The 22591-nt window shown below is 41.5% G+C and overlaps 1 protein-coding gene and 1 long non-coding RNA gene across 3 annotated transcripts; both read left to right on the top strand.

Annotated features, from left to right (window-relative positions):
* Positions 1 to 27: 27 nt before the first annotated feature.
* On the top strand, positions 28 to 13838 carry LOC108024955 (inactive histone-lysine N-methyltransferase 2E). 2 transcript variants are annotated; one of them, XM_017095188.3, is made up of 3 exons: positions 28 to 1557; positions 10347 to 11218; positions 13051 to 13838. In XM_017095188.3, exons 1-3 carry the CDS (start codon positions 759 to 761, stop codon positions 13381 to 13383), a joined length of 2004 nt encoding a protein of 667 aa, XP_016950677.1. In that variant the 5' UTR covers positions 28 to 758; the 3' UTR covers positions 13384 to 13838. The 2 variants fall into 2 exon arrangements, with proteins under 2 accessions (XP_016950677.1, XP_050745308.1); XM_050889351.1 differs by lacking the exon at positions 28 to 1557 and adding an exon at positions 9379 to 9415.
* A 2825-nt stretch (positions 13839 to 16663) lies between these two features.
* On the top strand, positions 16664 to 17335 carry LOC127011610 (uncharacterized). Its single transcript, XR_007764746.1, has 3 exons — positions 16664 to 16831; positions 16904 to 16948; positions 16997 to 17335. It is a non-coding gene; the product is annotated as an uncharacterized LOC127011610 (long non-coding RNA).
* Positions 17336 to 22591: the final 5256 nt, after the last annotated feature.

The raw sequence follows: 22591 nt of genomic DNA on the forward strand, positions 1-22591 counted from the left end.
TTGCTCAGACGTTGCTTGCCAGATTCATTTTCCAGTTAGTCGTCGTCGCGTAGACAAGCTTAATCCGGAGCGGGCGCCAACTAGCCGCCTGGGTAGCGCTTTTCCAGTGGATTCAGGAGCGTCGGATCAGCCCAGCTGCACTCTCTGGGCCAAACGGAGAGCTCCACGGAGCGTTCGAAGAATAACAGTGAGGGGTCCGGGATCAGAACCACGCGCCGCCATATTTGTTTGTGAATTGCCAGCGTGTGTGTGTTTCAGCTCCGTTGCCTGAGTCTCCCGGTGTGTGTGCGTGCGAAAGACCACTCCAGCCCAGGCATTCTCCAAGAATTCCGACGATTCCGAGCGATTCCGCCCGAGATTTATTTGAATGCGAACAGGGCTGGCAACGGGAATTCGACTCCGAGCTCCCGGGTGTGTGTGTGTGCTGTGCCCGTGTTGCTGTGAGCCCGACTGAGAATGTGAACGTTGGCGTGAGTGCAAGTGGCTCTGAGTGCGCGGCGAAAAATACCCGCTTACCTAAGCGAAAAGCTCTCTGGCAACGGCCCAAGAACGCACCTGGGTACAGACAGTCACAGCGACGGCCGCAGAAATACCTGTGGACACAAACGAGGCCAGCACACAAAGCGAAACCAGAAAGTCCACATTTTTCGACCTGCTCTCCGCCCTTCCCGCCTCTTCCCGCCGCGCACTCGAGTGGAACACCGCTCTTTAGCTCCAGCTACCGCACTACGAGCTAGTGATTCCGCTACGTAGCCACAATGGGCGACTCCACGCCCATCTGTCGGTGCCGCGTGCTCTACCTGGGCAGCGCAGTGCCGCGCCAGAGCAAGGACGGTCTGCAGGGCATCCAGGAGCCGTTGCGCAGCCTCTATCCCTCGGAAGGGGCAGTGGGCGCAAAGGGAATCGACAGTTGGCTGAGCGTCTGGTCGAATGGCATTCTGCTGGAGAACGTGGACGAGAACCTAAAGCAGATCACGCGCTTCTTTCCGATTGAGTCGCTGCACTACTGCGCCGCCGTGCGGCAGGTTCTCATCCCGGAGCGCGGAAACGCCCACCCGGAGCCGAAATTTCTGCCGCTGGACTCGCCCTTTGCGCGGATGCCGCGCGCCCAGCACCCACCCATCTTTGCCGCCATCTTGCGACGCACCACCGGCATCAAGGTTCTCGAGTGCCACGTCTTCATCTGCAAAAGGGAGGCCGCCGCGAACGCGCTAGTCAGGTGCTGCTTCCACGCATACGCTGACAACTCGTACGCACGCCAGCTGGAGACGGTCGGATCGGGCGCTAGCGTCTATGGCACCCTAAAGAGCGCAGCCGGAAGCAAGTCCAGTGCCGACGTGCCCAGCATAGGCCTCGGCAACGGAGCCGGAACCGAAAGTGGATTCGGAGGCGGCAACCACCATCTATCTCTTTCCGGCCAGGCTGGCTGGAGGTCGCAGGCGGGGAGCACAACGACGTTGAATAGCCTAGGGCGAGCTTCTATCGGCCACGCCAATGGATCAGTGATGGGCACGAATGGTGGTGGCGCAGCCGAGGGTTATACATCCGTAAAGAACTGTAAGTAATCTGTCCCAGTCTACATAAAATCAAAGTTATGTGCATAGAATTTGGATTATTTTAATTACGCATTTAGTGACAAAAAGCCCAGAACAGGGGTCACCAGAATCGATACAAAAAAATTACCTTGGCATCAATAAATAGCCAAACTTCTCCATGCTTCGGCTATCAGATACCCGTTGGTCGGCTAGTAGTAGCCAAAAGAAGACAGAGGAATACAAGCTGCAAATCGGGATTGTTAGGCCCCACCTGCAAGCAATTATTGTATATATAAATTGGGGCGCCAGCCGCATAAATCTGCGTTCTGGGCGTTTGTAGGCTTTAGAGTGGACACCAACAAGCAGGAATCTTTAGAACATGCGTGCCTATTTCATGTAATGCAATTCTTTAGTTAACTATATCATATATCACAGCGTTTATATGGACATACGATTAGATAGGATCAATTATATAAATACTCTATACTTTATAAGTACACTTTCCTATACCTGTTACACATTTTTTAGTATACACTTTTACCCAACGAGTAACGGGTATAATTATAAAATCGAGAAAGTAGGGGTAGGTGCGGAAAGTAAGAAATGTTTGGTTGAATGTATCAGCTATAAATACTGAGTCAGCATTAAATAGGTAATGTGGAAAGCCTGTTCCCTAACGTTTTTAAGACGTTGTTAGTTTCAACTATCCTTGTTCCTGTATTGAAGTTAAGTATAAAAAATCAATTGAAAACGCTGTAGTCAAAGTCATCGACTATTCAATACCCGTTACTCAGCTTAAAGTGCGATGGAGAAATGCAGCGAAGCGAATGTTCACAATCGCCCTCTCAGTGGCGCCACCTAGCGTCGATTATTGTGTTCGTTAATTTTTGACATTAAGTTATATTTTGCTAACCATATTAAATTTGCATTTACTTATTTGAAAATGTTCATAAATGTAAGCGCAAAAGTGTTTTAGAGTAGGCGTTTGACTGTTAGCGTTTAAGTGCGCGTGGAACCCTGCTTAAATAAACTTGCGCTGTCCCTCAAGACTCAGGAATCTTCATGCCGAATCCCAATTAGCTTTAATAGTTTTCGAGACCTCAGCGTTCCTGCTTTAAAACGGTAGGCGTACTGGGCCGTTAGAGTAGGCTTTTCACCCCGCTGAAACAAACTTGCGCTATGCGGGAATCCCAGGAATCTGCATGCCAAGACTGTTGCACAGACATGGCTAATAATCCTGATTCTCGTTCCTAACGGCCTAATTTCCACCGTTTAAAGTACACATTTTTTAACAGCCTGCAGTAAATTCACGATCGCTGTAAGGGTAAGGAGTAATTAACCAATATGAACTTCTTAGTGTCAGATCTGCTGAGTTCGCTCACACCTTTGCCAAGACGGACAGAAGTGCATAGGCTATACTTGACGATAAATCAATGAAGGAAAAAAAGGTTTGTTTGCGATGGCGCTGACGACCTGACTCGCTGCTTGGCTGCCTAACAAACACTTTCTACTCATTTAAATTTCAATGGTGCGGACGAGTCAGCAAACAGATAGAAGACAAGACAAAAACCTCGCTTTTACGGCTGGTCCGTTTTTCGGTCATCGGTTATATCAAAGTTAAGATAATAACTACGTAAATTTTTTTAACTAAGGAAATACTTTAAATACTGGATCTCTAGCGCAGCATTGCAATAATCGGAATTTCGCTTTCTTTTTAGTCGTCATGAATTTTAAATAAGCACAGGTTCAAGAAAGCTTACTATTACCATTGCTGAGCTTTTACAATACCAAATAAGGAACAATTTAGTACAAAATAGAATGCAACTCATAAAATTAATGCAAATCAAACATAAGATTTATATAGTAAGAAAGTATTCTGTTTTTACGTACATTTTAATTAAGAACAATAAGAGTGCAGTAAAGAGTGCAGTAAAGATAGAGTATTAGCTTTATTTGCTTAGAATATTTTAAGGAATGGTCCGATTTTTGTAGTCAAAATAAATTGCATCTTCAAAATTGGGTTTAACAGGCGTTAGAGTGGGCGAGAAAACCTAGTAAATTAAACTAAAAAAAACTAAAAAAAAAATAAACTAAATAAGACTAAAACCTCAGTCAATAGTCTAGGTCTCATCATCAACAGGTGGGCATGGTTTGCGGAGAGATACCAAAACACAATTAACAAAATTGGGGCGAACAATTTCGAAGGGCTGGTTCCGGCTCATACATTCATTATAAACATGTAAGTGTGCTGAGCGAGTAAGCAAAAAGAAATGAACACGTGAGAAAGTGTTGGCTTGCTTGTTCATTTTCATGAGACTGCGGTCGTTTCATGGTTCTTGGCTTATGGAACAAGCCGAAACGCTGGGAAGCTAAACGGAAGGTTGAAATCTCTGTAAAACAGCGGTAGGGTGATCAAAAAGAGTGTGTCGTACAGAGGTCAGAGGGTGGTGTAAAGTGAAATTACGCCAAAAGGAAACAGTAAGTTTTAACAGAAAACCAAATTAATAAAATAAAATTAAATTAAATCGTACCCTAAAGCTCAATTCAGTTTCAATAACAATTCATTAAAAAGCTGTTAATCTGTGAGTATATACTTATTCTTGTCAGGGCCGCTAGTCAAGCAGAGAGAACACTGGAATCTCCGTACAAGCTAAAAAGTTGATATTGAGCACACAGATTCCAGTGGCAGTGGTTTGTTACCATGATAAAACTTCTCTTTTGATCACATCTTTACAGATTTCGTAATCGCATTGGATTTCTGATGTTTACCTACATGTCAAAAATTGGTCAAATTTAATTTAAAAATTATGCGCAATGCAAGCTTTTATTATTAGGCGGAGTTCTTTAAAAGGGTATCCTTCTTTCTTGCTATCAGAAAAAAACCCCTCATTCATTTAGTCGGAGCGAAACTGTCGCTAAAAGGCCATTAAACATCGTTTACTTTCTTGCCCAACCGATGAATGTCTTTGTGCGCTGGTCGGATATAGCCCTTAAAAGGCTTCTGAGCATGTTCTGTTATGGTACCATATGGTCATATGTAGTACCAAATTTAAAAAAAAATAATACAATTTTTCTTTTGTTCTCCACGAAATCGCCGTGACACTCTCACGAATTTAAGTGGTACTTGTAAATAGTACGCATTAGTCAGTATGAAACTATCTTTTTTCAAGCTAATATTTTATTTTTATTACTGTATATATCAAATAATTATTCTAACATTACGTTTGATTTGCAAAGAACCTATTTTTAAAAATATCGTTAAATCCAAATAAACAAGAAAAGTTTTTATTTCGATCATTTTTCAGTCGGCTTGAAACCTGAAACACGGGTCTGAACAATTTCCTAAGAATGTCCTACAATTTTGCGCAACTAGTTAATTTCTGTGATCTTTCTTACTTAGTGTGTGAGACGTTCTAAATTGTTTTCTTGTATTGCTATATACAGCTATTAAATGGTATTCCGTACTGAGGTCTCGAGGAGAGCAGAAAAAAGATTAATCGTAGGGAAAAAAAGCAGGATTTGAAAATGGAGCACTAAAAATTTAAAAATAAAATATTTTGTCAAAGTAACCGTTTAACAACGAAATAAGGAAGAACGCTATAGTCCGTTAACAATCAGTCAGTTTCTAGCTTGAAAACATAGTTTTGTCCGGACTTTGGGCGTTAGAGTAAGCGTGGTGCATTTTTTTATCAATCGATAGGTATTGATTAGACAAATACATTTTAATTATATTTTTTCTAGCATAAGAACTGTAGGCGCGATTGTGGGCGTTATAGTGGGCGTGGCACCCTTGCGCTGCATAGAAAGCCCAATATCTACATGCCCAATTCCTTTCTATTTATGCTTTTGCCCAAAAAAACAGTAGTTTCCATTCACTTAGAATCCTTTAAGCGGCAAACCAATGAAAAACATAATATGTGAGGCATAACCCTCAATATAGTGAATAGGAAAAAAGTTCAAGTTAAATTTTAAAATTATCTGCTTAGGGAAAGGAACGTCATCAGTAAGGCCAGTACCCCACGACATTGAGGTCTCGAGGTCTTCCGCAAAGAACAGCTTAGAATAGCTTTATACTCTTGCTTTATTATGCAAAGAGGCTGGACGGCATTTGAATGGAGGAAGAAAAAAGACACATTAGCCGAAATCCACTTGCAGTTGAACGACTCCATTGCATGCAACAAACTCATGAAAGGTTTTTTGCGGGCTGTAAAAACTTGACGATGAAATAATAGCAACGTGGAACCCGATCGTAAAGCTATTAAATTAAAATTTGAGACTCGACTGGCATAGCTCAGCATTTCATTTCTGACCTACATACCGTTTTCCCTTCGAGACCTGTTTGCTCAATTCGAAGAGCGTACGCTCGTTTTACGCTGGCATGTGCAAGAGTGCTCCGACAGTTGGGTACTAAGAGCAAGTTAGGATAGTTACTTTAATTCAGATACACATACTAGCTTTTTTGATAATATAAAAATTAATGGTTGTGGATTGTTTTTTTCTGGTTCTAGCATCTTATATGTCATAAAGCGGCTTTCATTCTGTGTTAGCATTTCAGTTACCGAATGGATTAAGTTTTACCGAGTCGTTTTGAAAATCTGGCCGAACACCTTGTTTATTTGTATGAGTTCCTAACTGCTGCATTAGTCAATCTCCTGGCATTCCGATCTGACTAGTCGAACTAGATTCCGCTGCTTGCAGCTGCAAATGCGTCTTGACAAAGGCAATGTTAAACAAAACGCTATTGTCGATAGCCTCGAATGTCAGATACCCGTTACTCAGCATAAGGAAGACAGGTTAGGCCTCCCAGGAAGCCGTAGAATCTGCATACTTGTTGCAGCCTTTCTAGCTCTTGGTTTTTCCGGAATCTTAGCGCTTATACGGACAGCCAGACATATAGACGGACACGGCTGGAACGACTCGGCTAGTGATTCTGATCAGGAATATATACATTTTATTGGGACGTAAACGATTCCTTCTAACTATCACATGTTTTCCGACAAATCTAATGAACCCTTGTACTCTACGAGTAACGGGTACCAAAATCTGCACACCCCGGCGCTGGTTTTAGTTTCTTGAATTGCTTTGCATTCACGGTGTTCGGAAAGACAAAAAATTTGAAAATGCTGGGCTGTTGCCGACTCGTGTTTACCACTCCTCTTCCGCCCGACTGGCTGGAATTTGTGCGGCACCAAACGTCAGCTAAATGCCAGAGGAGTGCTTTGGCAAGCCTTGAATACATTGTATTTCAACTCATACTGCCTGCATGGCACACATAAGTATTGAGTTAACGGCCAAGCTCCTATTTTATCCTACTCAATCCCCTTCCCCTTGTATTTTCACGCACGCATGCGCATCTCGTCGTCCCCCACAATGTTAGTGAGAGTTTGAATTTTACTTTTAGTTTGATTTTCCTGATTATGACGTAATTCCAAATAGTTTTCACAGTAGTTCCGTGATCAATGCAGGAGTAGGGAAAATGTGAGGTAATTGAAAGTCGGTAAATGCCCAATCTTAATTAGAAAACTGCAATTGAAAGCAATTATGATAACAAGATTAAATCGGAGCCAGTGATCTGGAAACCGACTTCCGCAGTCATTTACGCAAATTGTATTCCGTGCGCTGTAGATTAGCCGCCTAATGCAAAAGGTAGAGCGAAACTGATTGACAAGCTTCCTGCCCAGTTATAACGGGTCTGTCAAAAGGAGAGCTAACACAGTAATTTTAAATAAAACATAATCGGCTGAAGTTCTTCTCTTCTGGGAAAGTACACTCGTTGCCTTTGTCGTGATTATGCGCAACGCATAAGAGCGACTTGTGAGAGAACAAGGATCGCTTTCGAGTGCCATAACTAGATCGACTCGATCCTGATCAATATACATTTTTTATGGGATCGGAAACACTTATCTCTACCTGTTACATACTTTCCGACGAATCTAGTTACTCTACATATTGATCATATTTGTATGATTATAGGATAAGATAATACAAAAATATAAGCAACATGATTTTCGAAAAATCGTTTGTGCAGTTCATATTGATTTCGCTTAAAGAAACCCCTTTTGCATCAAAAAATGTGGATTTTTAAGACTAGGACTATTCAATAATTACTGAATGGGTTAGGTATTGTAGCAATCAAACGGCAATTTCAATTACCTTTTCATTGAAGCCTAAATTTACAAGAAGTAAATTGAAATTATAACTTTTGTTTCGTCAAAATACTTATGCCGACAGGTGTATGTATAATTTATGGGGTAGGAAACGCTTTCTTCTACCTGTAACATACTTTCCGACGAATCTAGTACGCTAGTGCTAGAAGCTGGACACATTAAATGTTTCTTTTAATAGCGCTAGCGCTAGATCTTATTTTCTAAGCCAGTCACGTCTGGGGGTCAATAGCCATATGCCAAGCAGGTTTCGCATACTAGCGAAAGAGACAAAGCCCAGCTGGTAGAATAACATGTAAGGCCTAAAGATACAAACACAAAATTGCGTTCGAAAAAATATGGGCTGGAATACCATAGACACTTGAAGACACTCTTCTCAAGCCAATACAGGCTTTGCCTTCAACATGGCCAAAAGACGAAAGCTGTCGCGGGACAGGTCTGGGACCGGACTGAATAGAACTCAGCACGACCATGGGTCGGCGGTATGTCAGTATCGCGGCAGTTGCAGGTGTAGCCATACTCACGTTATTAAAGTACTGTTATTTATTACGAAGCCGTTTCCAAGGCCCAAATGAACTGTAGTGTGAGTACCTGTTTGTCGGCTGGACCTGTGTTCAGAAGAGGCTAGTCTTACCAATTCCAACGCAGTCCCTGGCCACTTAATTTAAATACTTTTGCATTCGCCAGGCCAGTGGTCTTGTCATGTTTATGTTCGTATGAACTGATTAGACAAGCTTAGTCGATGGCCAGCAAGTAAGTTATTTGTATGCATTGGCTTTGTTTAGCTCTAGCTGTCATTTGACCCACGTTGTTGTTGGCTGACTCAGCATTTTACATTGGTCAGCAGCTCGAAAAGTGAGAAGATATTTTGATTGGCAGCGGGAAGTTTCCGTCAGCCATGAAGGTCAAGCAAATGGATTTATGAGTTCTTACACAGCATTTTAATTCACGTTCGCACATAAGATTCGTCGAAAAGTATGTAGGTAGGAGAAAGAGTTTCCAATCTTATAAAGCGTATATATTCTTAATCAAACTATAAAAGCTAGAAAGCTCGGCGAACGCAGCCAACCCCCATAACATTAAAACCCATCTATATCGAACCATTCATTATTTAGCTTTAATCAAAAATGAATCAAAAAATTTGCCAATTCAATAGAGATTCCACATCATATGCAGAAAATCAGCTGCTTTCACTAGTACGCCACCAATTCGGTGGCTTTAAAGGCTCTATTTGCCGCAATCATATATCTAGCTTACTTTCTTTGTTTGAGTAATGGATATCTAAAAGTCGAGGCCATCAACTATAGCACGTTTTCTTGTTATATTAAATTGGTTCAGTTACATTAAAATCAATGTTTAGAAATATGCATTTGAGACATACTTATACCCTTGCAGAGGGTATAATGATTTCACTCAGAAGTTTGCATCGTAGTGAAGGAAACGTTTCCCATAAAGTATATATATTCTTGATCAGCGTCACTAGACGAGTCGATCTAGCCATTTCCGTCTGTCTGTCCGTTTCTATGCTAGCTAGACTCTCAGTTTTTAAGCTATAGGGATGAAACTTTCCCAAAAGTCTTCTTTCTATTGCAGGTAGTATATAAGTCGGAACCAGCCGGATCGGACAACTATATGTTATAGCTCCCATAGGAACTAAATATCAAAATCGGACGACTGTATAATATAGCTGCCATATGAACGATCGGAAAATTAGTGGTAAAATAATATGAAAAAATTATATCTTCGGTGTTTTTTAACATATAACTTTCTAAGCTTAGAAATAACATTTTTCATTATTTCTGAATTTTGAATTAAATTTTATCAAAATCTGACGACTATATCATATAGCTGTCATATAAACAACTGGGAAATTATTGGTAAAATAATATGAAACAAGAAAGGAAGTTAACTTCGGCAAGCCGAAGTTTGTTTACCCTTGCAGTTATAAGAAATAATCAACTTTCGTAAATATTTTTTTCATATTATTTTCCCCCTTGTATACTACCAGCAATAGAAAGAAGAATTTTGGAAAAGTTTTAGTCCGATAGCTTAAAAACTGAGGGACTGGAAAGGGACAGACAGACGGACGGACATGGCTAGATCGACTCGTGGGGTCGGAAACGTTTCCTTCAATGCGTTGCAAACTTCTGACTGAAATCATTATACCCTCCGCAAGGGGTATAACAATTATTTACTAAAGTTGATTATTTATTATAACTGCAAGGATATACAAACTTCAAGCTTGCCGAAGTTAACTTCCTTTCTTGTTTTTTTTCATAAACATTTTTTCCGACATTGAAACCTTTAAAAAACCATAAAAATATAAGCAAAATTATTTAAAAAAAATTTTTTTGCAGTTATTAGTTTAGCTTAGAGAAACTTTTTGTACAAAAAATTTAAGTTATCTAAATGAGGGAATAAATTAAAAGGTAGATTTTCACACAAATTCCTTCTTTTTTATTAAGTACTGAATGGGGTAAAAAAAGTATTCTGTCATTCAAACGGCATTTAAAGTACTATACATTGTTGACAAAGTTTACAAGAAGTTTGTTCAAATTATGAGCATATTTAACTTTTATTTAGTCAAAACACTTATGCCGACCATGCACAGTTGTTATATATTTTAACATATGCTTATCTCTTTTAGTTTACGGCAGCAGCGCTGACCTTAACGTCACCGTTGATGACGGAGATGCTTCGTACAACGGCGACGAGAACCATAAGGTGTGGAGTGGGTCGCAGGATCAGTTGGACAGCATTGGGGCCCAGGAAAGTCCTTATGAGTTGTTTGCTGGAAACACCTCAACATTGGGTAGGCCCCTGCGTGCTCGCCAGATCAGCACTCCCATCGATGTGCCGCCTCCGCCCGTAAAAGAGGAGCGCAAGACAAAGCGGGACAAAAAGGTGTCCAGGTCAAGCGGCAGCCAAAGCCTCTCCGGCACCCTCATTCGCCCGAAGCCAGTACACCCGGCGGCTCTCCAACGCTCCGGTTTCCAAGGAATTGCAGGACCTGGCAGCATGATCTACGGACCAGTCTCTGGGCCTCAAGCTGCCCGTTACCACACAATCAGTCACCGCGGCTTTCCACCAGGCCCGACCAGCCACTTGGCCCACCACCCACAGCCCCATCCGCCACAGCACCAGGCACATATGATGCACCACCCCCACATGGGTGGCCTTCCTCCCATGCCGATCCCAGTTATGATGCCGCAGCAGTACGCTACCCTTCAAACGTCTCGCTCGACAAGCAAGAAAAAGAAAAAGGACAAAAAAAATGGAGCGGGCGGAGGTGGAGGAGTGCCCGTCGGGATGCCCATAGTACCGCCCATTTACGCCTACCATCACCAACAACAGGGCATGGGAGTTCCATCCCCCCAGATGACCCAGTCTCAAATCGGGGAGCCACGTCCACTGGTTCTTTCAAATCGAAAGTTGGCGGCATCGATGGGCAACGGACTGGATGACTCTGGAAACTCGGGTGCGGAATCGCCATCGCCGGGCGGCACCGGCATTTACAAGGTAAGTTTCACTTAAATTAAACTAGTTAAATAAAAAAAGTACATACAGCAACGCCGGGATGAGTGGTAAACGATTTTTCTGTTATTACGTATTATCTTAATGTAAAATGGATTATGCCTGATTTATCAACATAAAAAACTGTTGAAGTTGGAAGTCCATATATGTGTGTAAACCTTTTAAATCTAGTAAGTTCACATGCAAATTCTGCTAGCTGATGTTTGTTTTAAAAGCCATGACTACAATCTGTAATCTGACAAAGTATGTGGCGCTAACGGATTCAATGTTAGGTTGATATCAAAAAAGTAGTAGCAGAGGCAGTTTTTTTAATTGATTAATAAAGTATCGTCTTGAAGGACCACTTCATATTTCATGAATAATGATTGGACATAGGCGCGATATATTAAGAGTCATAACAGTGGTATCAATGTAGATCTATATAGTATAAATATATTTATAATTATAATATTTAAATAAATTGTATAACTCTTTTCGACATCCCCGATTAAGTCTTGGTTCATCGCTTGAGACAGTTATTACATTAAAAAAATATTGCGAGCAACCAAAGTCCAATAAAGTGACTCGAACAGACTCCAGTGTTCTAACATACCCTCATTTAATAGAGCCATTTAGCTGCTAGGGCAATATGCTGTACTATCCTTGCCCCTTAACTTTTCTTCCACACTCCCCTGTTAATTAAAAAACAAAAGTATTTAAGAATTCAGGCGAAAAAAAATCTTGAAAAAAACTCATCTAAAAGAGAATTGAATTACCTTGTAGTATTAGTATTATAAATATTGCGCGATCGGTTTAGTACTGGTCTATTAATTATTAATTTGATGATTTCCTTAAAAGCTGGTTGCCTAGATGCAAGTTAAGTAAAATTTAAAAAATATAAGAAAGAAAGCTATAGTCGGTTGTATCGATTATCACATACCCGTTACTCAGCCTAAGAGATCAAAAGGAAAATGGAGATATATAAGCAGCAAAGCGTATTGTATAGCTTCACCTACCCGCTATTTCAATATATGGTAATGTGGGTGTGGCAAACTTCTTAGGTCAATCGATAAGTACTTATAAGACTAATACATTTTAGTACAAAAAAATGTTTTAACAGGAAAACTGTGGGCGTTACAGCTTTGGGAAATTTTTGGGCGTTAGAGTGGGCATGTCACCCTGCTGAAAGAAACTAAAAATACATAAAAGGATGTTCCCAATAGTTTAAGATAATAAGAACAACAATTTGTTTCATATTATTTCTCACTAATTTTCCTATTATTCCTATGGCACCTATTTGATGTAGTCGTCCGATTTTGATAAACTTAATTTCGAATTTCAGAACTAATTAAAAAACGTTATTTTCAAGCGTAAGAGGATATGGTTAAAAACACAAACGATATAATTTTGTGATTTTTTATATGCTACCTGCAAAAGAAAGAAGACATTTGGAAAAGTTTAAGCCCGATAGCGTTAGAACTGAGAGACTGGTTTGTATTGAATCGGACGGACAGACTCGTCTAGTGATGCTGATAAAAAATATATATACTTTATGGGGTCAGAAACGTCTTTTTCAATAAGTTTTAAATTTCTGACTGAAAACATAATACCCTCTGTATGGGAAAGTAATTTAATTTCTCGTCCTCAAGGATTTTGTCCACTCTAAAAACCGCTCAATCTATGAAGGCCATAGTTTTCATAAATACAAAAAAAGTTAACAATAAATTCCCCTAGTGTTGTAGCGTATATTTTCCGTACGCTCCTAGCTAAAACAGCCCTATCTATTATTTTAATCGTGTGCAATAAATTATCGGTTATTAATAATCCATTTTTTTCAGCGCAAAGGACACCTGAACGAGCGAGCATTCAGTTACTCTATACGCCAGGAGCATCGTAGCCGCAGCCATGGATCGTTGGCCAGCCTGCAGTTTCATCCGCCGGACATAAAGAAGGAACGCGAGATCGCCCAAATGGTGGCTGGCCTAGACCTGAATGATGGTGAACGACCTATGGGAACCAACACGTTACAGCGCAAGCAGGTCATGACGATGCCAAATGGCGGAGGACAGGGTCCGGTACCTGGCCAGAACCCTCACGCTCACCTTTCACATCCAAATGCCATCTACGGCCCACTGGGACCAGCCAGCAGCTTCGGAAAGCCGCGAAGATAAGAGTTGATAAATCTGCAATAACGCTTCCGGGTTGAACTACGAACTGCGGAGTCTAAAAACAGATAGATTTACACAACTTTGAGCGATGCTGGTCAAATTAAAGAAGGGAGCGATCTAGAATGACTAGAACCTTCCAACTGTCGTTGTTGTATACCAGATTAAAAAGACGGTGGCTGAACAGTTTAGCGACGCTCCAACTCAACATAAATGAATATGTGTGCCTTATTAGGTTTATACTAAAATTATGTGCGCTCGCTAGTAACCATGAATCCCCGAAAACCCATATTTTAATATACTAATCATTATAACACGTAGTGTAGACTATTATAATGCGATCGCAATTTTCTGACAACCATAATCCGACATAATCGATAAGACGGGGAAACACATTTTAATCGTAAATTAATTGTATGCTGATTGAATACGTACAATAAATACCTACAATAAACAGTGAACTGAGTTCGATCCCAGCCAAAAGCAAATGTTTTCACACTTCAAAGCCGAGCTCTCTATGAGTGTATAAGAGCATGCTAGCTCCGGTACGAAGTGGGATTCACAATTACGATGGACTCCGCTTTTGCATTAAGGAGTTTTATAAGCTTCAAACAATACATTTTTCCAAGGACTTTTTTGTAAATAAAAGAAATATTCGGTTGAAACAAAATTTTCAGGTTTTATTGTTTTATAATTCAACAGTCTTCTCAATTTTTTTTTAAATATATGTCCATTATGCCTGGTAATTTTTATCTGAAACAAAAACAAAACCCTACGAATTTATTAATTTCAATAGTATAATATATATATGTATTCTAGCTAAACCAACAAAATTGACCCAAAAGTAAAAAATTTAAAAAATTTTTGAAATTAAAAAACTTTAATTCATATCAGATTTTTGCTAATCCTAACTTTCTTCGTATATCTGCTCGACGCTTGCTCACTATTTCGACACTTTAAAGCATTTAGCCTGTATATCGATCTCTCGCACTCGGAAGAAAGACTGTTTTAATGGCTCTGGAAGAGTGTGAATAAATTCGAAGGGAACCCTGGCGACTTAGAAACCAAGTCGCTCAGGCGTTTTATTTGGCTTGTCTGTCTTAAATACGAATTTAGTTATCTTAACAATCTTAACAACTGAAAGTGGAAAGGATCGATCACGAATTATAATCTCGATCCGAACTTGAAGGCTTATACGCACTGCCAGGGCTTTGACATTGCCGTTAAAAGGTCCAGCCCCGCCAAAAATGCGTGTCGTTTATAATACAACCATATTGCATTTTATTGTCATGTCTCAACCTTTGTATATATGTACAGCCATATATATATGTATTCATATAATACATGGCGGAACAGTCCATTGGTTATAGCGAACGCACTTTTAATTCACAATCTCACGTTGAAGGATGACGGAAATACTTACTTCAGGTAAAACGGTACGATTATAAAAAAAAACCGTTGTGGTCTGAATTAGAGCCCTCTATGAATAAACCGATCTTTTTAAAAAATTACACAACTCCTAAACTTACTCAAAATCCTAATTAGTTTATTTATACAGTTTCAGTTCAAACGAAACAGTTCAGGTATTCCAGCAAGTATGGCAGTTAAGGGATAATCAGTTAATTTTTAAGCTCAAATTTTAAGATGTAGAAGAAGAAATGTATCTGAAGACGAAACGAATACTAAAATAAGTCAACCGGTAAGTCTTACTGTTTTAATTTAGAGAAGCCCACGTACTTGCATACACTCAAAAAAATTACCCTACCTATTAATAAATCGGCCGCGATTTTAAAACGGCATTGAATTATTAAATATTTCTCTTGAATATTTTCTTGATTATAGAAGAGTGTTGTAAAATTTAAAAATTTCGCCATACATTTTTTTTTGTCAGGAATAAGAGGAAAATATATTTATACCCGTTACTCGTAGAGTAAAAGGGAATACTAGCTTCGTCGGAAAGTAAGTAACAGGTAGAAGGAAGCGTTTCAGACCCCATAAAGTATACATTTCGTGATCAGAATCACTGAGATCTCGGAAACTATAAAAGCTAAAACAGTCAAACGGGTCCTGGGCTTCCTGTGCAGCGCAAGTTGGTTTCAGCGGGGTGCCAAAATCTGTAGCGCCTACAGTTTTTATGATAGAACAAAAATTTTAACTGAAATCAATACCTATCTGCTGTGCAACGCCCACTGTAGCGCCCACAAACGGTTTAAAAGCTTAAATCTGTCTGCGGCCCACATAACATTTACTGAAATAGCCGGTAGGTGGAGCCCTAAAACAACAGTTTTCTGCGTATACTCGTATATCTCAATTTCCCCCTATGCTTCTTTAAGCTGAGTAACGGGTATCTGATAGTTAAGGCACTCGACTATAGCGTTTTTCCTTGTTTTTTTTTTTTTAAAATGGCGATGTTTGCCTTTCCCTTTAGGGGATGATGAAATATTCGTTTTTTAATGTAACTTCCCCAGAACTCCATAGTTTGAAAGCAGAAAGTGGATGTATCTACTGTAAAAGTACGTTTTGAAATATCAAGGGAGCTAAAATTTAAAGGTGCACACACACTGGGGTGGCCCGGCACGACACTAAGCTGCGCGACGCCGCTTAAGGAACGCACTATTTCTATTGAACCACTCTTTATTTTAACAAACGTTGATTAAAATGACGGCATATCTAAAACAATATGAAAAAGCAATACAACTGCTTCAGTTAAAGGTATGGGGTAATATTTTATTTTCTTTTAGAGAAAACGATACCCTACAAGGTAGACTTGGAGAACAAACAGTGTCACTCTCAAACGGAGCAAATTGTTTAAACGGGTTTGATTGGAATAAACCTTATTTTAGAAAAAAGCTCGATCAAAATCGCCATATTCTTCTTTAGTAATTACAAACAAATCTTAGGTAAAAAATTTTTTTCCCCTATTTTAAGTTCATTTTTATAATTTTAAGGTTTTTAGGGTACATTTAAAAAAAATTGTTCATTATTCCCGGAAATGGTTAATCATAAATTCAAGAACATGATTTACTTAAAATAAAAGCGAGTCGCCGTTGATGAAAACAATAGATGATTTTCTTGAATGAAGGAGGATTTGTTTCTGAGTGTATGTATATTGTAGTAGTATTAAGTCATAAAACCGAATGTGTTAGGGAAAGAATGATTTCCGGGAAGTTTTCTTCTTAATAAAAAATGAATGTAGTCTAGAGCTTGGATAAAGGAATTGCAATGAAGTTATTTAGTACTCTCTCAGAACATTGAATTTTTAAAACTCCAAAAAGTTGTTGACCTAAGCAGTCACCGAATGGGTTGTGGAAATCCCAAATCATTGCGCACTCAGGTGTAGAAAAAAGTAGCAAAGCATTGGACTTGTATTCAAGACTAAGAGATGATCGAGCGTGGATAGGCCAATAAAGACTATTAGCAATAGGTTTAATTTTGTTCTCTTGACCCTCGACAAGTGAGTCTTCTGTCCGTTTATTTACCTTCCTTTATATATATTCCTAAATACTTTGCCTCATTTCCTTAAGAGATTGCGGAGTGGTTTAGTATGAGCGGTGGTCTACTCTCATTTTGGGTAAACGTAATATTCTTGCATTTTTGTAAGTCTACTTTTTTTTGCCAGTTACATAGCCACAACGACTAAATGAAGTGTCATAACTCTGATGTTTGCATTTTGCACCTGGAACAGCTGAGAATAGCTGTATTGTCAGCAAAGGTAGATATTACTAGTCGTCTGCTTTTTGGGATGTCTGATGTGTAGAGGACATCTAGCGTTGGTCCAAGTACGCTGCCTTGGAAAATTCCAGCTCGATGTAACGCATCGGCGAGCGAGCAGAGGCGGGTCACGACGAGCATCCCGACACACAGGGAGGAGTCAGCGGTCGTCGAGTCAACGTGTCGACAAGCGTGGACCAGCAACATTAGTAGCCAGTGGAACCAGCGTGAGGAGATACCGAAACCAGCCAAGCCACATACCCGCTAGTATCATGAGAATAAAACCCACTATCACCTGTGTTTCTTAAATGATCTACGGGGCAGTCATGTCATATAAATTTGGGGGTACGAACACACAATCTTCTGCAGGGTACCAGCCAGTTAGGCTACGAGAAGGTCGCTAAGTAGGACCGAGAATAGTCGTCCAGATTTGACGGGGCGGAGAAGCCCCCAACACGTACGGGTTGGAAACGACATGATCCCTCGATGCTGGTGCAGAACGGAAGGGCTTTGAAGTGGTTCATCGCCAACGACAAGCAATGGATAACTTGGAGTTCATATGAAGCTTCCACCCCTGTTTTCTGCAAAGAGATTTCTTTACCAGGCTAGCGGACAAAGTCCGGCAAAGCAGGGCTTCAGCGAGTCGTCCGAGAAGTGCATGATCGACATGCAGACGAGGGAACCCACTTAGCTATTTTATAGAAGGATCTTTCTAAGAGCGTACAAAGTGCCTTACCTGGATACGTCATCAGAGTACCCAAAATGCGTACACTTTTTTGAGTTCGACGCCGGAAGTATTTTTCGGCACGGCTGCAAGATCCTCATTTGGTAAACTAAATACGCAGAAGGGCTTCTCATTCGCCGATGCCCTTCCATCAGAGACGCTAAACCCACTCCAGTCTAATTTCGGAAACGCTCAGCAGATCCAAATACACTCACAAAGCACTCTGGAATTTATGATGGTCACCATGCAAAACTGGTTTAAACCCAGAACATGGTGTTACAGATGGCAAATCTACGAATAACAATGTGGAACGCCAATGGTGGTAACATTATGCTATTTGTAGAGACGCATCTCACAATCAAATACATCTTCCAAATAAAAGGCTACAATTTCTACCGCACAAACAATTCACGGACTTCTACAACTTGCTTGGAGATCGCTTTTTAGCTGCAGCCACTATCTTAACACCACAGGGCAGGGACGTGCAAACCAACCACTTCAAAACTAATCTGAAAATTGAACGGCTAATCCTAGAAAAGAGGTGCCTGCGACGTGCCTGATAAACCAACAGATCGCCGTCATCAAAACATCGTCTTAAGGAAGCCACTCGCACACTAAATCGAGCTCTAAGGCCAGAAACAGAAAATGCAGTACAAAACATCCTCTGTGGAGGGCTCACCCAAATCTGAGCTCTCCAATCGAAACAGTCACTCCGTTAAGAAATTCATCAGGCAGCTGATGCCTCACCGCCCGATGGCGTCACTATTTCAAGAGAAATTTACAATCGTGTATCTCGTAGACGTAGCTACTGTCGAAATTTCAGTCGAATCGTACTCGTAGTTTTGTTTAAATCTGACATTCCGCGGATTTTCGAAAAATGGAGAATGAACAATATCGGTCTGTTTTGTTTTTAGAAGCGAAATCGCGCAGCGAAATTAAAGAGCGCTTGGACGCTGTGTACGGTGACTCGTCTCCTTCGGCGACGACGGTCAAAAATTGGTTTAACGAGCTTCAACGTGGTCGTACGTCGCTTTTTGAGATGAGTGGGCATGTCAAAAGAACTTGTGGGGGATGTCCTGCATGAAATTTTGGTCATCAGAAAGCTGTCGGCGCGATAGGTGCAACGTTTGCTCACGCCGGACGCAACCACAACTGGGAGACCACTTCAGAGCAGTGTTTGACGCTGTTTGAGCGCTGGAGGTCTTGAGTCCTTTCGTGACCGTCGGCGAAACATAGATCCACTGGTACACACCAGAGACCAAGGAACAGTCGAAACAGTGGACTTCACCCGGCGTACCTACTCCGAAGGCGAAGACTTTCCCATCGACCGGAAAGATGAAGGCCATCGTTTTTTGGGATTCACAAGGTGTGATCTACATCGACTACCCGGAGAAGGGCAAAACGGTCACAGGGCTGTACTATGCCGAATTATTGGGCCGATTCACTGCCGAATTGTAGAAAATACGAGCCCATTTGGCGAAGAAAAAAGTGCTCTTCCATCATGAACACGCACCTGCTCACACTTCCGCCCTCGCATAATACCATGCTTTCGTCAAAACCAAAGAACAATGCCCACAGCCTTTGAGCATCGGGAATACTGCAGTGCAATATTCACCGTTGTATATTAAGCCTTCGATCGAGTAGGGCTAGATGGCCTCACGCACAAAATCAAAAAACACTTGCCTGATCACAATCAAAAGCTACTTAAGTCGTATCTCTACAACAAAACCTTCGCAGTAAGGTGCAACACAACATTATTTGACGACTACATTATCGAAGCTGAAGTGCCGCAAGGAAACGCACTAGGGCCTACACTATTCCTTCCATACAAAGCGGATATGCCTACGAACAAGCAGCTTACAACATCTACGGTTGCTAACGACTCTGCCTTCTTAAGTCGCTCGAGGTGCCCAAGCAACAACACAGCTAGCCAATCACGTCCTCGTAGTAGAGTGGCGACTATTTCATTGGCGTATTCAAATAAATAAACATAAATGTAAACCAACGTGTACTCTCAACAGGCAAACATACCTTCTTTTATCACTGAATAGTACGCAGATTCCCCAAATCAACGATGAATTGTTTTTCGGCTTCCACCTTGATAGGCGACTAACCTGGAGAAGACACATCGAACGCAATAAAGTACATCTAAAACTAAAAGCCAGTAGCTTCCACTGGATCCTTTACGCTCGTTCGCCACTCCGCCTGGATTACAAGATTCTGCTCTACAACTCCATTCTCAAGCCCGTCTGGACATACATATAGGGCAACACGGACAGCACCAATATACCCCTTCTACAGCACGCTTTATCGAAAATCCTAGTATATTCGCAACTAAAACACATCCACGGGGACCTGCATTCTTGCCGTAAAAGATGTAATAGACAAATGACAAATGCTAATGAAAAACTCTCTGTATACCGCAATCGTCTCTCAAGAGGCTGAACTTGGGTTTCCATCATATTCCAGCAGCCCCAGCGTTAACTTTCGGGCTCCCTGACCTTAATACCAGTTATATGACTTTTAGTTAAGTATCAAAGGGGAAAATATTCAATAAATAAATAGGAAAGCATGAACAAAAAATAAATTTGTTGTTTAAATTTATTTGTTTGTATTCAAGTCAGTGTTACCGTATTTTAAACGACGATATTAAAACTTTTTTTCAACTCTCGAAGAAATAATGGTCTGAAAGCAGTATTTTTTCTAGTTTTTCTTAGGTTGAGTACAAGTCCTTCAGTTCTGCAGTAGGTTCGCCGTGACGTGTTCGAGCGCAAAAAGTTTTTTTGTTTTTTTTTCTGCCTGAAACTTTATGCTGCTGTCGACGTCAGCAGAGAATTTGGAGCAGCGTAGAAGGCTTCCGACGAAAGCGTTTTGGCAAAAAAGAGAGGCAGATCTTCGGAGATTACCCTTTATTTCTGTGTCTTAACATCTTCCTGCCTGCGGCTCTCAGAGAGCAACCTTCGGCCTCCTTTTGTTTTGTCCCTCCGTTATGTTCAGAAAGAAACCAAGAAAGAAGAAGACCTGGTGCGTTCTGTTTGAGTTATAAAAAGAGAAAGGCGGCTGTTTAAATTGTGCGCTGCAACAAAAGTGAATTTATACCCTTGCAGAGGGTATAATGAATTCAGTCAGAAGTTTGCAACGCAGTGAAGGAAACGTTTCCGACCTCATAAAGTATATATATTCATTATCAGCATCACTAGAAGAGTCGATCTAGCCATGTCCTTCTGTCCGTTTCTAAGCAAACTAGTCTAGTTATTTGCCCACCTCTCCTGCCACTTTGCAATGGTGAGTTGTCTGCACCTTTTCCGTAGGGATTCGACGGTTGCGACCCCTGTGCTACCTGCGCGGATACCCGCTGACTCCACTGCTAGCAGGTCCATCGGTATTTACACCTGATATTACTATCGCCGCGTCATGGGATACCGTGCGGAACGCACAACAAACCCTCGGGCCTACATGGGTGCAGCGTATATCAGCGTCGATGTGACAACGCTAACCAGTAATCTACGGCCATAACTCGCGAAATTGCGGCCGCGGTTCCTCCTGCCTTGCCACTAGCGTATCATGACACCCAAGTATTTTTGGTGACTTCTCCAATTTTAATAGTGGCCGTCTCCACTTTCTGCCTGCTACTTATCAGGACTGCTTCGGTCTTATGAGCTGCCAAGGTGAGACTCTTAGAGTCAAGCCATGCGCTTGCTCGTTCCCTGGGAGTCTGTGAGTTTCTTGCCCGTAACTACTATGGCTACGACATCCGCGAAACCAATGAGTCGTGCCCCTTCGGGCATCGTGATCCTTAGGATCTCGTCGTACATGACATTCCACAACAAAGGGCCTAGGACTGATCCTTGGGGGACTCCCCCGGTGACCCTGTGAGTCGATTGCCCGGATTCAGTTTCGTACAGGAGTAGGGGGCCTTCGAAGTAGCTCGCTATTACTCGCTGGGACATTAAGTTTGCTTAATGCATTTAGTGTGTGGTGCCAGCTAGCGGAGTTGAATGCGTTTTTAACATCCATTGTTGCCGCTATGCAATACTGCTTAGTGACGTACAACCACCTTTTTCCCTCAATGACTTTGTCTGCGATTTCGCACAGTTTACCAATGGCATCGATTGTAGATAGCCCCTTTCGAAAACCATACTGCATCTCAGAGAGGCCGTTGGTTCCGACGAGGGCACCTTCGAACCGGGAGTGGATTATTCTTTCAAGAATTTTACCCATCGGATCCAGCATGCAAAGTGGCCTATACGAAGAAGGCTCCTCCGCTGGCTTATCCACCTTTGAGAGGAGTATTTGCTTGCCTTGTCGTCCTTTATTGTCTTCAGAACCTCGAGGACTTCTTCAGAACTTGTGAGCTTTATGCTCCTCGTGTCCACGATCTGTGCCATACGCGCAATGTTCTCTGACTGGACATGTCGGCGATGGTCTACTAAATCCCCGAAGCCGTTTTGTGACGAGTTTATATGCGAAGCCCCAAGGGTTGGAGTCTATTTTTTCGCATATATTATTAAAGCACCTGCATTTGCTTCCTTGCCAGGCTGCTTGCCACTACCCTCCGCCCTTTTTTCTGGCGATCTCGCCATTACGTTGCTTTTTTTGAATCGGTCAGCTCCCATGATGGTCCAGTCAGGTAGACTGGATAGTGGCGTATGGAAACCGTCCGCATTAGCCGGCGCCACCGGCTTGCCGGCATATTACCGCCCACCACAAGCCCAACTCCTAGACTTGCACCAGGGGGTTGTGCCCCCGGTCCCCTACCCACCATATCCCCGCCTGGGA

Source organism: Drosophila biarmipes, chromosome 3R, assembly GCF_025231255.1.
Source record: "Drosophila biarmipes strain raj3 chromosome 3R, RU_DBia_V1.1, whole genome shotgun sequence".
Classification (NCBI taxonomy): domain Eukaryota; kingdom Metazoa; phylum Arthropoda; class Insecta; order Diptera; family Drosophilidae; genus Drosophila; species Drosophila biarmipes.